Source organism: Mixophyes fleayi, chromosome 4, assembly GCF_038048845.1.
Source record: "Mixophyes fleayi isolate aMixFle1 chromosome 4, aMixFle1.hap1, whole genome shotgun sequence".
NCBI lineage: Eukaryota > Metazoa > Chordata > Amphibia > Anura > Limnodynastidae > Mixophyes > Mixophyes fleayi.
Window position 1 is genome coordinate 196,245,872 of NC_134405.1, and position 20,826 is coordinate 196,266,697.

Sequence of the window (20,826 nt, forward strand, 5' to 3'; positions counted from 1 at the left end):
AAGAGCGCCACTGTATTCAGATCCAATGCTCAAACTTTCGCCTGCTATTCATCTCTTCCAGCTGCTGCACCTTTCTGTTTTTTTTCTTCCGAGCATGCTTTCCTATCTTTTCTGCTCATTCTGTTTTTTTTATTTTTGCTGGTCTCCAGGCTTGCCGTGACACTAGTCACTAGCCAGAGGTCGGGGAACCGGTGTGCAGACCTCTGGGTCTGCCAGCGCTACATCTATATTAGTATATACAGTCAAAGTGCAAATTTAGAAGTGGCAGTATGGAAAATGTAAGTTGTATATGTGGGTGTAGAAAGACTGGAGTGAAACATCAAGAGTTCCCTGGTATGGCCCAAAATAGTCCAAATCAGCAAGGCAAGAACTTAGGTCATGATGAAAATTTCTGATCACTGGACATTCCCTTAAAAATGTCAGTATTTACCACATGAAGAATATGCAAATTAATATATATATTATCTATCTATATATATATATATATATATATATATATTTATATATATATATATATATTAATGTTTGTGCTGCAAAATACACATGTATGAATAGTATTTACGTTTTGTTTAATATCGCTCCACTGTAAATGCAGTTGTGTCAATCTTACTTAAAACAGCTCTATTTATGCAAAAAATCATTTGCTTATTTCACATTTACATTTGTCAATGAAAATCCCAAAGTATATGTGACTTATACATATCTCATGCATACACTGTATATCTATATATATCTCTCTCTCTCATTATATATGTATATATATATATATATATATATATATATATATACACATATATCTCTCTCTCTCTAATATATATATATATATATATATATATATATGCTTTGAGCAAATGCACCTGCTTTTGGGGTTTAGGGTACAGATTTGACAGGAGGGGTTGGGGCAAACTGGAGGCTTTCTTGGATTAGGTGAATGAGTGTGCCTACTTTTGCACAGACATGCAAAAAAAAATTATTTTGGTTTGTGGGCAAATATTATTTAAATGAAATAAAGGTATGCACATATAGAATGGAGATGCATTGTGGCAGAAGTGACAAAGACCAAGTCTCATCCTGTAATTATAATAGAATGCATTTAGCACCTTCAAATTGTACTTTTGTACAAAACAGTATTTCTAGGTGTACTCTGTCCAATGAAGTACAAACTTTTATATATTATGCAAAATATTACATATATAAGCGGCATGTAATCAAGACCGTTCCAATGTCCCCATAGTCTTAAGATTAATATAATTAATCAGTATTTTAGCAGAAAAACTGAAGCGGATTTACGTCCGGTGGTGGAGGTCTTTGGCACACTGTGGAGGGGAGGGAGCTGTGCACACACAGCATGTTAATGATTAATCACATTATCATGCATGCCCGCTGTAGGCCCTCTGCCTCCAGGCACTCCCTTCAGAGGACACCTGCGCAAAGTGTCAGAGAGGAATATTGGAGGTGTATATAACTATGGCTAATATGGAGAAAAGTGTGGAAATGTCCACTCTTCCCTCCATATTCACCTTATCAGATAACCCCTTTACAATAAATGTATATCTTGTACTGTGTCACTCACTAATAACTGTGCTCATAGTAATGAAATGTAACACAAATTATAGTCCACAGAACTAATATGTTTGTTGTCTGAGAAGCTGCAGTGAACACAGTGGGAGATGCAAATTAAAGCATTTTCTACTGCCTGGTCTAATAGCTGTGCGGGTCACATACCGTGCAAAGTATAATACAGTACTTTTTTCGCTTTCATGGTAACATTTCTTTAATCATCTCTGTTAAATTGTACAGCAATTGAATAAGTTGTAAATCATCTTAAAGAGCGGCTGTCAAGTCATATTTTATTACATTTAATCTCATATACTTGTTTTCAAATAATATTGGAATACGCTTGTGAAGTACAAGCACAGATGATATTATAAATGTCATTCTCATCTTTCAGTTGTGAGCGACCTATCAATCAAAATAAACATGGATATAACATTTCAGTACAATATTTAGTAACAGAATTGGTACAATCACCAGCAAATACCATATGGGATTTTTTGCAGCCACGAAGAACATTTTTCGTCACCAATGTCCTCCCCACTACTAGTCAAGCAGGGTAGTGATCACTAATTACTCTGTAAATCCCCCTCAATTTCAATCTGTCAGTCTTTAGCCTCCACCACCAGTCCCATAATTACTAAGTGCAAGTCTTGTAATAGGATAATATGTTAGTAAAGTAACAGTGATACAGACTTTATTAAAGGGATTTTCCAATTGGAAAGCGATTATTTCAGTGGGGAGTTTTTCCCGAAGGGTCCCTGCCGATAGCCCATTCATCAGTGCAACTGAAATTATGGCATAAATCCATTTCCTGGAACTAAACCTTATGTTTATTAAGTCAAAGGGCTAGATTTACTAAGCTGCGGGTTTGAAAAAGTGGGGATGTTGCCTATAGCAACCAATCAGATTCTAGCTTTCATTTATTTAGTACTTTCTACAAAATGACAGCTATAATCTGATTGGTTGCTATAGGCAACATCCCCACTTTTTCAAACCCGCAGCTTAGTAAATCTAGCCCAAAGACTTTTAAGTTTTAGTAAAATGATTATGTCACAAATAGCGGGAATCCCAGATATTGAATACGCTTCTTTACAATGTATGCTGTCAGTAATGGCCAAACAGGACATTTTCAGAATATGGAGAGGTCCTGAACCAATTAGGCAAAGGTAGACTTGTCACAGGAACATGGGTATCGCTATCAAGAAAGCCATGGACAAGTTCTATTGTTCTACTTTTAGTGTATAAAATACCTGTGCTATGCTTGTGGCATATATATATATTAATTAAAGCATCTTTTACATCAACTTTAATTATTCTGTTCTAATCTTCATTATATACAGATAGAGCAAGTTTATTTATGACACATAGTGGAAGACAGCAGTTGCATGGTATGCCTTGTCAATTTAAGCACAAAACAACTCAAACTATGTGAGTGCACAGAGCAATAATGGCAATAATATAACACATTTGCTCTGTGTTTTTCCGTGTTACATCATTAGTCTCATAAAAATTGCTCTATCTGTATTTACAAACACGAGTTATCTCCACCATGAAATACACCTAATATTATAGAAATATTAAGGTCTGCTCAAGCTATAATTCAGCTTATGTCTAGGGACATCTTCATTTATTTCCTAATGGTTTATGGTATGTAAATGAGGCACTACTAACTGACCCTTTGATACCAGATTTTGAGGGTACATTGGACCTCAATTTTGCCATAATTGTATTAGAAACCTAATCTATCCCTTAGATTGGCATGGTATATAAAACAAATATGTATGGTCACTTAGTTTGAATTTTAAATGTCTGGTTTGTCTTACATTAAATCCATTGGGAAAAAGGACAACATAGTTTTTCTGTGGATCCATTTGTTAATCAAGAATATGAGAGTGAACCTCCGGGCAATTTCTGTACTCTAAGTCCAACATCTCCCAACCACACCCGGGGCACATAGTTTGGAAGAAACCCTCCTGCAACAAATGTCACACACACCCTCTGACATGAGAGCACACCCACAGGCTAGTATGTTTACATATATTATTTGATTCAAGTTCGGACACAACTTGCGTTTTGAAAAAGAACACTGAAATTGAGCAGAGTTCCAACCGTATTCAATTCGGAGCGGATCTCAAGATGCATTTCAATTTGAATCTGGGTGTAAGTACGCTCTGCCTAAACGGTACTTGCCTTATCGAACAGACTGCAGTATATGTACAAGCGTATGTGCAATATAAGGTCACATCAGAATGCATATGAAAAATGTGCTATTATAAAATATTATTGGTATAATCATTAATATAAATATGGATTTAAAAATTATGGATTTAAACAGACACACACACAAACGGGTTAATTTTGTCAGCAACCAATTAATCTACCAGCATGTTTTTGGAGTGTGGGAGGAAACCAGAGCAGCTGGAGGAAACCCACACAAACATGGGCAGAACATACAAGGACAAACAAATGTATCACTAAATGCCACTGTAGATATCAGTCAGAGCTCCTTAAACACAACAGCCAGGATTTAAGAAAAAAAAATATTATTTAATTTAAAAAAATAAACTTGTTATTTCGTTTTGATGTATTTCACAGCTGTTTGATTGTGCCTTCAGTTATTGCCTGTTTTATTTCTAAGAAAATCGCCAAACAGCCATAATATGTGTTGAGCATAGACAATAGAGAAAAATTGTCTAAAACCATTTTTTGAAGTTGATTTTTAAGTTGCCACAGTGCTCCACTGCGCCGGACAGTGTGATAAACATGGCACATATAAAACAAAGACATACAAGATAGACAAAATAAATACATGAAATTAAATAGTAGGAAGGGCCCTGTGTTTGAGAGAGCTTACAATCTAATTGGAAGAGGGAGCTGAAACAAGAGGAGATTGGGACAGTTGTGAGGATGTACTAATGTAAGTAATTAAGGTGGGAGTACGGTAAGCTGTAATAAAGAGATGAGATTTCAGAGAACGTTTAAAGACTTGAAGGCCGTGGGAGAGTCTGATAGGGCATGGTAGGGAATTCCATAAGTGGGTAGCAGCATGGGAGAAGTCTTGTAGGCAGGAGTACGGGGGGTTCCAGAGACAAGGTGAGGTGCAGGTCAGAAGTAGACCAAAGAGGGCTTGAAGGAGAGTATTTTGTACGGACATTTAAGATGCTTTAAGCAACAGAGCGGTCTAGAAGTATGAGAATGGAGAAGTGACCCTTAGATGTTCCTGTAAGTAGATAATTGATCACTTTTGTTATTTAGTCTTAGTGAATTGTTGGGTGCGGAAGCCCGATTGCAGTCAAGAATGGAGTGAGATGAGAGAAAGGGAGATAGGCGGTTGCAGAAAAGTTACTCAAATAGTTTCAATGCACCATTTTATATTTAATATGTGATGTATTTAAGGAAAGAACGACTTCTATCCAGTCAGATCATAATATAGTCACAACGGCACCAGGTAATTAAGGAGAGGAGTGTGCTGTTCTGATAGGAGGTAGTGACCGGTCCTCTAGTGTGATTGAGAAAGTAAGGACAGTGCTGCATGTTATGTGGGCTAGCAGAATGCCACAGACTGTGATTTTGATATTACTATAATTATCATATATTTAACTGGCGCCACAACATTCTGCAACATTGCACAGTTGGGAAATAGAGTATAGTAGAAAAATGTAGAGGACCAACAAGTAAAATACAGAAACAAGTAAAAGCAAAGTACAGGTACTTCACAAAGCAGAAATACAATAATTGTAAGAAATTATAATACAGAAGATGTAATAGGCATGGTATAGAACAAGGAGTTGTACAGAACATGCAAGAGGCATGATGCAAGGACACACAGGTGGACCAAGCGACCCGGAGAAGAGGGCCCTGCTTGTGAGAGCTTACAATCTAACGGTTTAATTGTGGAAGGAGCAGAATCCCCCAACAGCACAATGTAAGGTTAACATCAATCTGATGCTGAAAAACTGTGTGATCAAATGTACCTCTATTAAATTAAGATTCATACATTTAACTCCTTGAATAGGAGTGACTAGGTTGCAAAATCATTACAATATCCCCATTTTCAAATGTCATACCTGGAAGGTCTTATATCCTGTTTTTCAGTTAGTGTTTCTTGATATGTTCATACTAATCTGCTGAGTCAGTTATTGTCGATTGTTATTTCCAACTGATTTAGTGAACCATAAAGCATCCTGTTTTTCTTCTTTACTTTCCACTTCACGACTATTTATATTTAGAAGTTCCATCATACACAGTACCATGTCACATGCTGTCTAATGGCGGTAGACTAAGAATCTAAATTAAATTATTTTAATACACACTACCTTGCCACCTCTTTAGATATACAGCATGTTGCTTGTGTTAAGGAGTTAATGTAGAGAGCTTGATTAATATACACTGCAAACTCATCTCAAGGTGAATGCTAACTATAGGCAATATATGTTTTCATTATATTTATATGCAGTAACTGTACCTTCACAATATGCATTGTCTTCTCGCAGAGCCCGGAAGCCATCACGACAGATGCAAACAGCTTTGTCATCTAGGTTTTTGCAGATGGAGTATTCCATACAAGAATGTCCTTCCGAACAGAAGTCGTAACCTAAATGATAACACAAATTTCTTTACTAGATATCACATACAATACTGTAGGAATTGATGCGCTAAGCGTTATGCTAAATAATCATCCACAATACTTTTTCTTAAAAATAAACTACTGTTGTCAGTACAGCACTTACCTATGTGATTTGTTGGGCCCTCACATTTGATGTCAGCAATGCATAATTTACGATTATAAATATAGGGGAAGCAATGAGGAAAATTTGGAACCACCATATTTTGGAATCAGAATAATTACAGGAATCATATGAAATGATCACATGTATACAGGTTACTTTAAACTTTATTTACTTCAAGTATACTAACACACAGTACAGTAATGTGAGAAATAATAATAAACACAATAAATGCTTATTTTATTACATATCAAATAATACACACCTATACACACTGACGGGTTGCATGGATTATAATGAACATATTTGTTGTAGTAGCCCCAGGGTGGTCAAATTTTCCACAATAAAACTTAGTGCTTTAAGTACAGGGGCGCACGGAGGATTTTTAAGAGGGGGGTTTCCCCTCCGCCGAAAACCCCCCCCAAAAAAACGAAAGAGCTGCTGCACATGCGCAGCAGCTCCATTTAGGCAGTACTGTACTATACAGCAGCCGTGGCGCTGTCAAAGAAGCGTCCGTGGCGGTGCTGTATACAATACAGCATTAGGCTGTATACAATACAGCACCGCCGCGGACGCTTCTTTGACAGCGCCGCGGCTGCTGTATAGTACAGTGCCAATATGTAGGGCACTTCTTTAATGGAGAGGAGGGGTTTCTGGAGACCCAGAAACCCCCCTCCCCCCTGCGTGCGCCCCTGATTAGTATGACATTCACAAAAGATAAAATGAGCTAAGGCAGGGTGCTGTATATTTTACTTACTGGTGGAAAATGTTATTGCAGTTTACTGAAAAATTACTAGGGGCCTGTTTATTACAAAGCAGTAATAGCACTAGTGTTCTACAGCTGCTTATCGACCCCAATGTAAACAAGACCCCAACTCATGCATGTTTATATTTCTGGAAACTCTGGAACCTACAAGCTCTGACTGTTTAAATATTGGTCTCTGATCAGATAATAAGAAAATAGCTTGTGATTGTAAAATATGCTGCATTTTCAAATGCCAAAATCATTAGCGACCACATTGAACTGTTAAAATGATAAAAATGTACTTATGCAATTCATAGGAAGGAGATCCCAGGGAGGGATCCTGTCCACTACAAGTTGTTTTTTAATAATATTATGATATAGTGGAAATATCTTTTATTAAAACTAAAAAGGCAAAAGAAAGACACAATATTAAAGAAAACATTTTAATCATATTGAATAATTTTTATTTTTAGCTGCTTATACAAAATAGGTTTGCAAAGAGCCAAACAGCGGATCATTAAAGCATGGACATAAGGGTGAAGACCTTCTGATGTAGACCTTCTGTCTCACAGTTGTTAAGTTTATAGATAATGGTTTAGCTTTTTCTGCCATATTATGTTTATTTGGCATTAACGTACCTTTGCAAACTTTGCAACAGCTGTGCTTCAAAGTGATTTGCTGTGATTGTGGACAGGTCAAGGGCGAGCATTCTGGGAACTCTATGCGTTGCATTTTATTGCTCTGTGGAGTGATGCACACAACATAGTTCCATGAAACATCATTCAGCAAAGCAGGAACAATATACAAATATTGCATTCAATAGATACATTTAGCTCTTGAATTAATTCACTTCTGGAAATTAACATCTTCAAAACAAAAGATTAACTTGAACCCAGGCCTCAGCTTTCACTTTCAGTGGGATGCTTTTTGATCCTTTCAGGAACACTTTATACACTGTAATAAACAGACATTAGGGACAGGACAGACCTTATAAATATAGCCCCAATGTGTCGTAATACATAAAGGAGGATGAACGGTTATACCATGTGACCTCTACATTGCATTTCAGGTAAGTGGATAGGGCCTGTTTATGAATATATAAGGACAGATCGATAGGCGAGGTGAGAGAAACCAGTATTTAATGAATTTAGAAAAACCCTCAAATACTGAATGCTAGTCCACTTTTTCACATTTAAATTTTAATTTTGATTGAAATTTAACTTCATTGCATGCAGATGGCACAATAAATCCTTTCTAATTTAATAAAAATAATGAAAAACTGAACTGCATTGTAGCAACTTTTAAATTAATAGATTTTGCAAGGAACGGAAAATGGGAACACATTATAACCAATCAGAGTTGTTGGGCTGCACCAATTAAGAAATCTTCTCATAAGAAAATACAGTTATATAAAGGTATTTATCATTTTTGTAATAGTGTATGCAAAAGCATTTGCATGCTGTCATATGAGCATATGGGTCTGCCAACTGGGATTTTCCATTGCTAGTAGATAAACGATAAAAACACTTCATCTGCTTGCAAAATGAAAGTACTTTCAAATAAATTACTCCTCCATCTGTATATTCCTGCATTAGTGGATTTAAACCTAGAATCAGAGTATTATAGTCTTTTAGCATGCTGCTTTCCTGTCTCAGTAGTTTTAACATGAACATTAGATAATGATTGAATGGTTTGATCTTGTGTTCATGTGAAAAACCTGTGTTTAAAGCATAGAAATATTCTGATTGTTCCTGATGTGCGTCACTTTTCTTTTTTTTTTAAACCAGGATTTGAGCATGAAACAAAATGCCCAGAATCTATTCACACAGGTATTACTATGGCAATTATTTCAACAAATGCTGTGTGGGAAAAGGATACACATCTATAAAAGCATTTTAAACGATAACCACTACACTTACAGCGCTGCAGTAACTGAAGCCGATTTACTCCATTAAACTAAACATTTTTCCCAAACATTATAGATAAAATGTCATGTACAAAGCTACAATAATGCAGGCTTAGAATACAAACTGTGTTTAACGCCATGTACCTATTACTGTGTGGTTATTCAGTTTATCAAGTCAAGGTGGTTGTGATGTGGGATGCAATATTTTTGTTCTCGGAGGAGCTGGGTGAGTTAAGCGTTCCCTGCTGGAGATTGGGCATTGGGCAGTACTTTCAATGGGATGCCTTTTGCATCTACCAAATGCACTTTATAGGGGAAAGTACATTTATAGGTACAAATGTATTATAAACATTAGGTAGAAATGAGATACATGAAATAAAGACCCAATGTACCGTTCCTCACAAGTTGATTAAGAAATAAATGAAGCTCTAATGAGCAATATGTTAGGGGGGAAATTAGAATATTTATTTAAAAGGACTGGTCCAAATGTGATAGTAGGCACCTCCTATTTACACACAAACCACTTGTATAGAGGCACCTTCCTAAAGTGGGGACAATGTAGGCAACTAGGAGAATCTGCATGAGATTAAATGTTCTGCATCACAGCATATGCTGTTACTAAATGACTATAATGAGTAATTTGATAATGTTTTACTTAGATGAGTAAGTCCAACATCAAAGGGGATACCAAGTGCAATTTTGTATTGTGTCCACTGTATCCTGGGATATGACCTCAAATCCTAATTCCGTCCTAAATAACAGCATTATACCTAGATGGTTTTCCATAGAAGTAAAAATTAAGAGACCACACAGGCCTTTACAGTGCAACGCTGCTGTGGTAAGTGCTGCTTCTATATTTTATGTTCTGTTAAAGAGAGAGACACTGTACGAGAGACTACTCATGCTAATTTGAGTAAGGGGTTTTAAAATCCTTGATGCAGGTCTGGCCATGAGTGGTTCTACAATGATATAATTGTGAGCACAAAGGAGTATTTTGTATTTAAATGCAGTACGACAATGCAAGCAGTGAAGAAAGGTCTGGTAGCAATGTAGAACATCCATATATTTGTTTTACAGACTGGTCTGATGTGGCAACAATACATACTCCAGATGTACAATTTACACTATACGAAGTTCGTATTATGAAATAGTCATGCAGAGAATACTTTACTGTACATCCACCACTAATATAGTCATTTACTTTGGGTAAAAGTATATGTGTATGTAGAGCAGTTATTAAGAGGCTTACATTTTAACATTCTATGGTCTATTAATGACAGGGAGAAAAGCCCTTTGTCCATTGAAAAAAATAGTTTTTTAACCCAATTCCTGGACCGATGTTGCCTATCTGAGTTGGTTGATCGAATTTGCCGCGCACAGATCTTCTCCAAACTCAACCTTAGAGGAGCATACAATTTGATTTGCCTTTGCCTCTTTATGCCTTTTGGTTGTGCAATGCTTCAGCAGGATTCCAGGCATTTATCAATGAGATCTTTTGAGATCTACTGTATTATTTTGTTGTTATTTACCTTGATGATATCCTCATCTTTTCCCAGGACATCACTTCTCACTGGAAACATATCAGAGAGGTTCTCTCCCATCTTCGGAATAATCATTTTTTTTGCAAGCTCGAGAAGAGTCTCTTTGAGTTACGTTTCCTAAGTTACTTGATATTTAGTTCCGGTTGCCAAATGGATCCAAAGAAGGTAGAGGCAATCCTCACTTGGCTGCAACCCTCCGGGTTTAAGGCCACCTAACGTTTTATTGGCTTTGCAAACTATTATTGCCAATTTAATCAAAAACTTTTCCACCATTATTGCTCCCATTCCTGCTCTTACTTTCTATGGAGCACACGCCAAGACTCATCTGCTCCAGTTCTAATACAACCTGAGCAGAGTAAACTATTGTTCTTAGAAGTGGATGCTTCCTCCATGGGGATTGGTGCTGTATGATCCCAAAAGTCTTCTTCTGATACTCTGCAACCCTGTGGCTTACTTTTCACTAAGTTTTCTCCATGTAAGAGGAATTATGGTATCGGCGATAAAGAACTTTTCGCCATTAAGACTGCTCTTGAAGAATGGCATCAACTATTGGAAGGAGCCCTCCACCTTGTTAAAATTTTCAGGGATCATAATAATCTAATATACTTACAGATACCCAGTGCCTCAACCCTTGCCAGGCCCATTGGTCCCTATTCTTTTCTCACTTTCAGTTAAATTTAAACTTTCGTCCTGGTACAAAAAATGTCAGAGCAGATGCACTCTCCAGATCCTTTGAAGATTCCGATTCAAACTATTGTTTTGAATCTAAACATATTCTCAACCCAGCTGATGTTGCGGCACTCATTTGTTCCATGGCCAAGACTCCTTCTGTTGGGCGCTCCTTTGTAGAACCTCACTGCAACTTCTGAGAAGGGCTCACAATTCCAGGCTTGTGGGCCATGCTGGTGTTAAAAAAAACGTTGGCTTAGTTGTCTCTATTATTGGTGGCCTTCTCTCAGTTCTGATATTCAGGAGTACGTTTCTGCTTGTAACATTTGTGCTTGGCACAAAACACCCAGGAGACCTTCCATTGGTCTTCTCCTTTCTCTTCCCATACACAACTTCTGGGGGTTAATATTTCCATGGATTTTGTTATGGAAATAATGGAGAGCCATGGCTTTAACAACATCTGGGTCAGTGTGGACTGTTTTTCCAAGATGGCGCACTTCATTTCCCTCAGTGGTCTACCATCTGTCTCCCAGCTCACTCTCCTTTTTATCCAGTACAGCTTTTTTCTCCATGGTTGCCCCAAAAAGATTATTTCTGACAGAGGAGTACAATTTGTTTCAAAAGTTTTTGAGAAATTTTTGCAAGAACCTCAGTCTCAAACTTAAATTATCTTCTGGCCACAAGCCGTAGACCAATGGGCAAACTTAACGTGTAAATGAAGATTTAGAATCCTTCCTTCATTACTATTCCTCTGAACATCAGTTAACCTGGAGTGAATACCTTCCTTGGGCCGAATTTTCCTATAATAATCATTCACATGATTCCACCAGAGATTCTTTTTTTTTTTTTTTTTTTTTACTGTTTTTGGTAGACACCCTATCATTCCCACTTTTCCTGAGATCCCAGATACTCCTGTTCTTGCTGCCAATTCTGTGGTGCAATAAGTTTAAAAAATCTGGGCCCAGACGCAGGCCAACCTTTCCATAGCATCTGTACATTACAAGATGCATTGTAATATACAGATCATCGGCGTAGATGCTTTCCCATCCTTGTTTGGGTGACAGGGTATGGCTTCAGGTCTTGTCTATGAAGCTTGCACCACATTTCATTGGTCCCTTCCGGATTTCTCACGTTATTAATGCAGTATCTTACAAACTCCAACAATCCTTTCTCAATAATTTTTTTAAGGAACCTTCCCATTCTGTCCCTATTCAAACGATTTCCGTGAAGGAATTTGAAGTTGAACGTATCTTAAGATCTCGCACTTCTCAGGGTAAGACTCAGTATCTAGTGGAAGGGTTATGGCCCTAAAGAAAGGTCCTGGGTCTAAATTTAAGAAGATGCAAGCATCCTGTTACCTCCTAACAGAGAGATGAGAGGGGTAATGTTAGGCATCGTCCCACGCAGTTCCGCTACTGCTAGGGACAGCCGCCCGACTCCTTTCGAATGCTTAGCAACAGGACATGATAGTCTCCGACCAGCTCCCTCGTTCTGCCTGCATGCGTTAGTTTCAGTGGACAGTGACATCACTAACTGGCAGGGGCAACCAATCAGGATGTTTCAGCCTCTATTTAAACTAACCTCTGGAACCATTAGTGTGCCAGAGTATTAGGCTCACACCTCTACTCCAGCGTTCTTGCATTCCTGATATCAGCGTCTCTGTGTTCCTGGTTTGACTCGGCATTGTTTGACCTCCCCTTGGATCCTGATTTGGTGTTATACGTCTCCTTTGGCATTACCTTGGCTTCCCTGACCACTCGCTTGTCTCCTGATTTGGTACCGCATTATCCTTGTGGTTTTGACATCAGCCTGTCTGACTACCCACTGTTCCCCCCTATCTTGTCGGTGACTGTCTTGGAGAACCGCGACCTGCGCATCCCTTGCGGCCAAGTCCATACTCCCTTGTGTGGGTCCCTGGTGAAAACCAGAAGTGGATTAGACTCTGCGCCTCCCTGTACAGTTGCACCAATACTGACAGATAGCTTCCATCATCACCAGCTTGTGACATTATTACTTTTGCCATCTCAGGATGCCGATAGCAGGGAAGAATACTCGAAGAAAGGATTTTTTTTATTTAAATAAAGCCTTTCTTCATACCAGAATGCTCTGATTCATTTTAAGTTTTTTATTTTTTATTATATTTTTGTTAATGAAAGTGGAACTAAAAGGCAAAGTCCAGGCTTCCAGTTTTCGTGTACTTGCTTTAACTCGAAAGCCAGGTCACACATGCGCAGATGGACCAAAGACTGGCTGGAGAAACAATAAGACTCCGCTTGTCATTGGTGGCCAGTATTGTCGAGGAGCGGAGTATCACTCAGATGCCCGGTGAAAATGTAATGGTAAAACGCTGTGGTAGAAGTTTATCTCAGCGATAGACAACTAGTACTATCACTGCTCAATAATAAATAGGCCTCTTTATGTCAAGTTGTTCAATGGATAGGGAAACAAATTTTATCATTGTGTGTGTAAACTCATGCCTGCATTAGCGCTATAAGAAACTAAATAAGAAATCTGTACATCTTCTCCATCTGTAACTGGGAAAGACATTTCAAAACAAACTGCAATCCTGGGTTGCCTATACAAAAACATGGCGGTTTCAGTTGGATTCTTGACCGGTTTAATCCACGCACAGATCCAAATAACCTGGTAAAAAAAGCAAAATCCTGTCTAATTTCAAGGTGAGCCAAGCAACTTGATATTACCTGAGTGTTATATGGACTTCTTCCACTTCTTCTGTGACAATATAACTGAATACACAAATACTTTTAAGTTTGAAATTAATGAAGAACTAGTAATTTAAATTCACTTTTAAAAGGTCATTAAACCTAAAGTATGAGCTTCTTTATATAAATAATAAGACTATACGTCATTAAATTTTCAAACATGTTTGGTAATTTTAAAGCTACACATGCTAGCTTATACTTGCCAACTTGTAGTTGGCATATATGAGATCCTGAGAGGTCAGGTGACTAGTGTGAGATGAGAGGAGGTGACAATATCAAGGCACTGTAGCCCGGTTCCCCATTTGGGATTCAAAGGATTGTTTGCACTGAGGGAATGGGACTTAATGTCAATTCACGACATTAAACCCCGTCTTCCCCAGGACCTGAGAGGGTGCCTACTCTTTGAGAGCCTACCGGACATTCCAGGAGAGTAGGTAAGTATATGCTAGCTGTAACTAGAAAAGTTGTGCTTATAGGTAGAGGGTCTTTAAAAACATGTTAGTTGAAGAGGATAGATTCCCTTGACTGAATCGCATTAATCAACCCAAATTGGCTGATAGGCTCTGTTATAGCAGGGAGTACCTTGTTGAAGAGCGTTTCACATGAGTGGAAGCCAGATGATCATGTGATTCTCTTATCCACTCATGTGTCATCCTCTGTGGCGATTCCTCACTGCTGCTGAGAATATATCCCCTTTAAGGCATGAAATATGAAGTACTAAACTTTTGTTTAAAAGTGAAGTCTTTAAAACCACAGGTAATCAGTTTGTTCTTGCAAACCTTAAGAAAGGCCATGTCAACACATATATTATCTGTGTTTCATTCTGTGGTAGCAACGTACTTTTCAGTATAATGTATCAGTTGTAAAACAACATTTTTAAATTCTTTAACGGTTTGGTTGATATTCTCAGAAGCAAAACAATAATCTTTCCATTTGGAAGAATGGGTCCTATAAAGATTTGTAGTAGCTACCTACAGAGAAGCCATTTTGTGTATTTTACAAAATTAAGTTAGTACAGTGGTCACACCAATTTTTGGGTTCTTTTTGCACATAAAATCAGTATTTTTTATTTATCTTTTTAGGTGTTACTACAGTATACACATTCATGTTTTAAAAAAAATACTGATGTATTTAAAAAATCTGCTGTAACAGACAACCGGTTTACAAGAAAAGTGCATTTAAAAAAACAATTTAAGCTTTAACATGTATTTTCCATCCTGTTTATATGTATTAAAAAAAATGATAATATTTTAAAAATTAAAAATACACATTAATAAAACCTAATGAAAATTAACTGTTACCTTTAACAGTATCTTTTGATCTTCTACATATTATGAATTATCAGATTTTTCTTTGACAGTATAAAATCTTTAGTGAAAGTAGTCTTCCCTCAGGAAACTCTTACTACTATTTCATGACAAGCAAACCCTTACTACTTATTGAATAACTCACCCTACTACTCAGTTCAAAGGCACTTTGAGAGAAGAAGATTTGATGCATGTGTCTATGATTTTCCTTATTTAAGTAATACTGTGAAGGTTATTAACTGTTTTATATAAAATGAGCACACTACTGTAGTGGTCTTTATATATTGGCCATTTGCTGTGTAAGTTTGACATGAATAGACGCCTATGAATATTAAATATAAAATTGTAGATATGAAAAGCTGGATGGGGAAGGTTTTGTAATTTGCTGAAATCTGAAATATAATAAAACAACATTTCTATTCAGCACAGTAAATGGAAATGATGAATATACATCTGACATCTCTTAAGAAAGAGGCTGACTTTGTCTAAACAGAACAAAAGGAAAACATCTTACTTTGCATTGAAACAATGCGCAGACTCCAGAGCTACTATAGACCGCTTGATTCTCTCCTTCAAAATATAGTTGGCCTTGATAAACACATACAGCTATTGAAAGAAAGAAAAATACGTGCAGTCATTGCAATTCTTATAAATAACATTCACTGTATTTGTTTACCACAATTTTATTAAAACAAAAGTCCAAGTAAAAAAGTCAATATTGTATTTCTTTCAGTAAAAACCTAAAGATAAAATATCGTATTTAGACATTAAAACTTGGTACAATGACAGCATAACTGTAATAACTGCAACTGTAATAAATTAAATTGGTTGTAAACATAATGAAATTGAAAGGAACAAAGTAAACCCTATAGTATATCATCTCCCTTCCTAATAATAATAATACTCAGGTACTATTCACTCTATTTAACTGCATTTCTGCTGATCACCCTTGAGATTGCACGTCTCTGTTTCAATGCAGCCGCTCTAATTCAACGCCTTAGACAGTTGTGTCAACTCTCTGTTGCTATAATCAGATGCAAAGAAGTAAACGAAAGGTTTATGAAAACGTACATGAAACTATTCCAGAGACCTTGCTGCCAAAAGGAGACTTTCTTCACTCAGAGATTTATGGACTGTAAGTAGATTATATGGCGCTTTTACCCCATTGATTATAAATAAACATTTTGTCTGTTGGAATTGAAGGCGTTGGAGGATTTTTCTATATTTTTTCTATTCCATGCGAGATAAATCACCGGGAGGCTGAGGAATCTGACTTCCAGCATCTCGTGTTATAGGTCACAGTTCATCTTCACCTGCTCAAGGTGAGCAGATTCAATAACAGATTCAATAACACCTTTCTGGCTTAGAATTATTAGTTTACAGTCTAAACTATGTCCACTTCTTATTATGTTTACACATGTTCCTGCCCTCTGCGATTCAACTTGGAAAAGAAGATTTTACTTGTTTGAAGCAAGAAAACCATTCACCATGTTGAGCACCCAATGGTCTTTGGTGGCACAATTCCTATTGGTTTACAATATACACTATATTTTGTTTGGTTTAAATCTGCACCAATGGAATCTCCCAACACATTAAAGAACCAGATGTGAGCAGCTCTGAATCTGATTGGAAGATGTTCTGGTTATATGTTAGTACCATGACCCTGCTAAATAGACACCTTTAATTCCATGGATCTATCAAACAAATGATGTTATTTACTAATTATAGGTATGGTTGCCATTGCTTACAGGAAAGGCAACACAACTGTGACAGCATTTTTTTTAGCCTTTTTTTTAATGGTTTGGTGAAAATCTACAAACAAACTTTATTAAGTGTCTCTTGGTGCGATGGTTGTGCTGTTCACCTCTAAGAACATGGAACTTCCAAGTTCACATCATCAACTTGGCATATTTAGTGGTGCATTCTGGAGCTTTCTTATCACTATGGGAAGTTCTGCATTATTCTATTTGTTCTAGTCTACAATTCTAAAGCCTACTATCTGTTGCATTATACAATGCATGAAAACAGGTCTCAAAATGGAAAAAATGTCTTCCAATGACCCAATACCCACTTGTAATTTACAGAAAATAAAAACATTTAGGGGTCTAGGTGACCTCATATGACCTCCTGAATGCAAAAAAAAATGTCAAGTAACAATCAATTGTGCGATGTATGAGGATTTTTTCTCCCCTCAAGAAGTTGGAAAACTGGTGAGTGTAACGCAGATAACAGGTTCAGTGATTAGGATATCAAAGTGTTAATCATTTAAAAAAACACCACACTATCATCACTAATTTTACAACACAACCTTTGTGTAGAAAATTTGGTTCATGACTCTTTGCCACAAAGCAGGTGCTGGAGTAATGACAAACCCAATTGCTGTGACAGGGGCAGCCTTTTAGTGGGGTTCCAGTTGCCCAGAATCCCCCTACATGGAATCATGACAAGCTGCCTATATTTTTAATGAATGTTGGCTTCAACAAAAAGGCCACGTGATTGTTCTACTCTTGCCTCTAGTGTATGGTTCTTATGCTTTGGCTATAGTCTTTCTGTGAAAATGCAGTGGAAGTATGTTATTTATGATATTCTGTAGCTGCTGCTGAGAGTCATGTGACACACTAGGTGAGTAACTAACACTAATTGAACTTTTTTTATTTTAATTAATTTAATGTGAAAGGGGGATTAGTTCATTTTTGTTGTATTACTTTATATTAATTTGGTAACATGGTCAAGATTGATTTACTTAAAGAAGGTTAAAATTAATATGATGATTTTATTTAACATTTGTTATTACATTTATAGACATTGTATTTTTATAGATGTATTACTATTGCAGCAAGTGATTACCCCCAGCCCCCACCTTCCGAAACCAAGCATTTGGAAACCACCCCTGAAAAGTCCTGGGTTTGCCCCTGTGTAATTAGTCAATTTTGCTAGATTGTTGTCTACCAGAAAGGTACAAACAAACAATGACTGCTCTCAAGGTTACATATGTAAAATAACTGGTACGGTAGCATTTAAATGTAGAGCAAAGGCTTAATGACCATCATCCATATAAAACCAAATTTTATATTGATAGTTCATTTATTTAATATATTTGCACAATTAGAAACAAATATGCATTAAATGACTGTGCTATAGAATTGCAAGTAATTATTTTTTATTTGCCAGCATTAATACATTGCCTCTATCATTAAGCAGTGAAGAAATTGCTAGTACTAATAGCTATTCATTTGGTGATAACTTCCATAATGGAACAAGCCATCGAAGATTAAGCATGTAATAAAAGCATGTAATAAAATAAATGTCTATTTTTTTAGACTGTCAAATAAATTTGACTAATTAAGCATTAATAAATTTATCACCGAGGCTGTGCTTACAAAAATAATTGCTATAGTGCAGTGGACCTAGGGCTGAGCGTTCACCTGTGGCCCCAGATCCTTCCTGATTTATTGTCAGATGTCTTTGTTGTAGCTTGTTATACTTGTTTAAAATGTCTGTCTCTCTCTTTGAGTAAATGTTTTGTTGTAACTTATTATTGAGATTAAGAGTAATTGTGGGCCCCAAAGTGTATCAGGTTACCTATCAGTGCTATAGTGACTTGAGAAGGAGCCGCAGCGGCAACAGAGAAAACTATTACCCCATTCGCACTGCCTAAAAGACTCGGGTTTTTGCCGGGGCGAGCCCTGACGAACTGGGTCTAGGCTTGGTATGAAAGGGACCTGGGTTTTGGAGGGTTATTCCCGGGTCCGATCCGGATAACCGTCAGTGTGAATGTGAGACCCGGGTTTTTCAACCTGGGTCTCACTGAACACCATTGTAAAGTTTAAAAAAAAAAAATCATCACCACAAGAGGAGCCAATCAGAGCTCTTCTTGTGATGCTGCCATGGAGACCCAGGAAGACCCGTGTTAAATGTGAACACTGTCTATCCGGGTATTTTCCTGGTTGTCCTGCACTGTTCCCCGGCAATATCCCGGGTTCACATACCCGGGAAAGTGGTATAAGTTTCATGTAAGAGTTACAAGAGATGAATAAGACATACCAAACATGCCATGTACACACAACAATGGGCATAGGTGCCTGCTACTTACTGCAGTAGATTATGTATCATGAAAAGCAAGAAGATATTTACAACCTGCAGTAACACATGACATTTAGATATTTGCTTTAATTGTCTAACATGTTCTAGATTGATGAAAACTAATTGTCAATTATACATTACTTCCCATTTGTACTTTTTGTTTTTTAAGTAAATAACTACCATATTTATCAATTTACAAAATAATTTACTAAATTTAGTAACCTCACACGAACAATTAGTAATTGTAGAGAGACTTTTAGGCAATGCTCCCTGGGCTAAATATTAAATTCAATAAATATTCAAGTATATAATAAAAATATCAATGTATGTAATTGTATGTAAAAATCATCAACATGTAAGCTGTTTTTTTTCCTGGTTTTATTTATTTGAAATTGCATGTGTTGCCTAAACATTCTATGTTTGAGCCCCTTCAATGCCAAGGGCAAATGGGACTCGCCATGCAGATATTCTCCATGACTGTGAGCGTCCCACCCACTCCCAGTTATAACAAGTTTCAGGGACCATCATGAAAGTGACCTGAGCAGTGAGTATTCTTTCCTTCACTGTCAGATGACATCATCAGGGGTGTGTATCCCCATCACTCAGTGTCGCCAAGAGGAATTTCACGCCTGAGTACAGCAACTTCTTGGGTCCCCTTACCAGTGGCGGATCCAGCTCGCCCCCCCTAGCAGGGGCTTGCTGCCGGCGGCTGCACACTGTGCAGGTCCGCTCAGCAGTGACAATGTGCTGCCCGGCTGCCCTGATTGTGTCTTAAACACAATCAGAGCAGCCAGGCAGCACATTGTCACGGCCGAGCGGACCTGCACATACTGTGCAGCCGCCGGCAGCCTTAAAAGGCAGAAAGGGGGCGGGGCCTTAATCGCTTCTCCTAAATCGCCCGGGGTAGAAAATCTTTCTAGATCCGCCCCTGCCCCTTACATAGAGTGTGTCCATATCAGGTTAGTGTCTCCTCCCACTACCCAGGCAAACCAGGGCCCCCAGGCAGATCCCTGCCAGCTCCCAACATATCTCTGAGCCCCTGCCTGCACTAGGGAGAAAATAAGAAATAGCCCAGGGATGGGGAAGGCGCTATAAAAACCTCAAACTCCCCCATCCTGACTTTTATTGCCACAGGAGTACCCTTGATTGAAAGAGGAAAGTCTCATCTTTATGTCGAGGATACCCCTTACCAGATATTGTACGTTCACTTGTGATCAGACAACAACCACTACACCTCAGAAATTAAGAAAGAGCCAAGTGATGGGGGAGGCTATTAATGATCTCTCCTATCCAGACTCCTATGGGCACAACAGTACCCTTTACTAGATATTGTCTGTTGATCAATTGTGATCAGACAATATAACTACTACGTTACAAAAAATATAGCCAAAAATACCAATGAGCATATTTTAAAAATTGAAGATAAAAAAGAAAAAAATTGGATTTGTGATATATTTCAGCTATTTATCGGCAACGTATGGTAATCCATATTATGTAAACATTTTCAAGCCTTTAGTTAGTAGATTTTTCTTTCTTTTGTTCCTCCTTCTGGAAACTATTGTGAATTT

General features: G+C 37.5%; 1 protein-coding gene across 1 annotated transcript in view; it reads right to left on the reverse strand.

Annotated features, from left to right (window-relative positions):
* Positions 1 to 20,826, reverse strand: part of NELL2 (neural EGFL like 2) — a 252,389-nt gene that overhangs the window by 74,850 nt on the left and 156,713 nt on the right. Inside the window, exons 10-12 of the mRNA XM_075209076.1 lie at positions 15,690 to 15,781; positions 7,668 to 7,770; positions 6,023 to 6,151 (exon numbers count right to left, since the gene is read on the reverse strand). Coding sequence (XP_075065177.1) covers positions 6,023 to 6,151; positions 7,668 to 7,770; positions 15,690 to 15,781 — 324 coding nt within the window. The remainder of the gene's footprint in view (positions 1 to 6,022; positions 6,152 to 7,667; positions 7,771 to 15,689; positions 15,782 to 20,826) is intronic.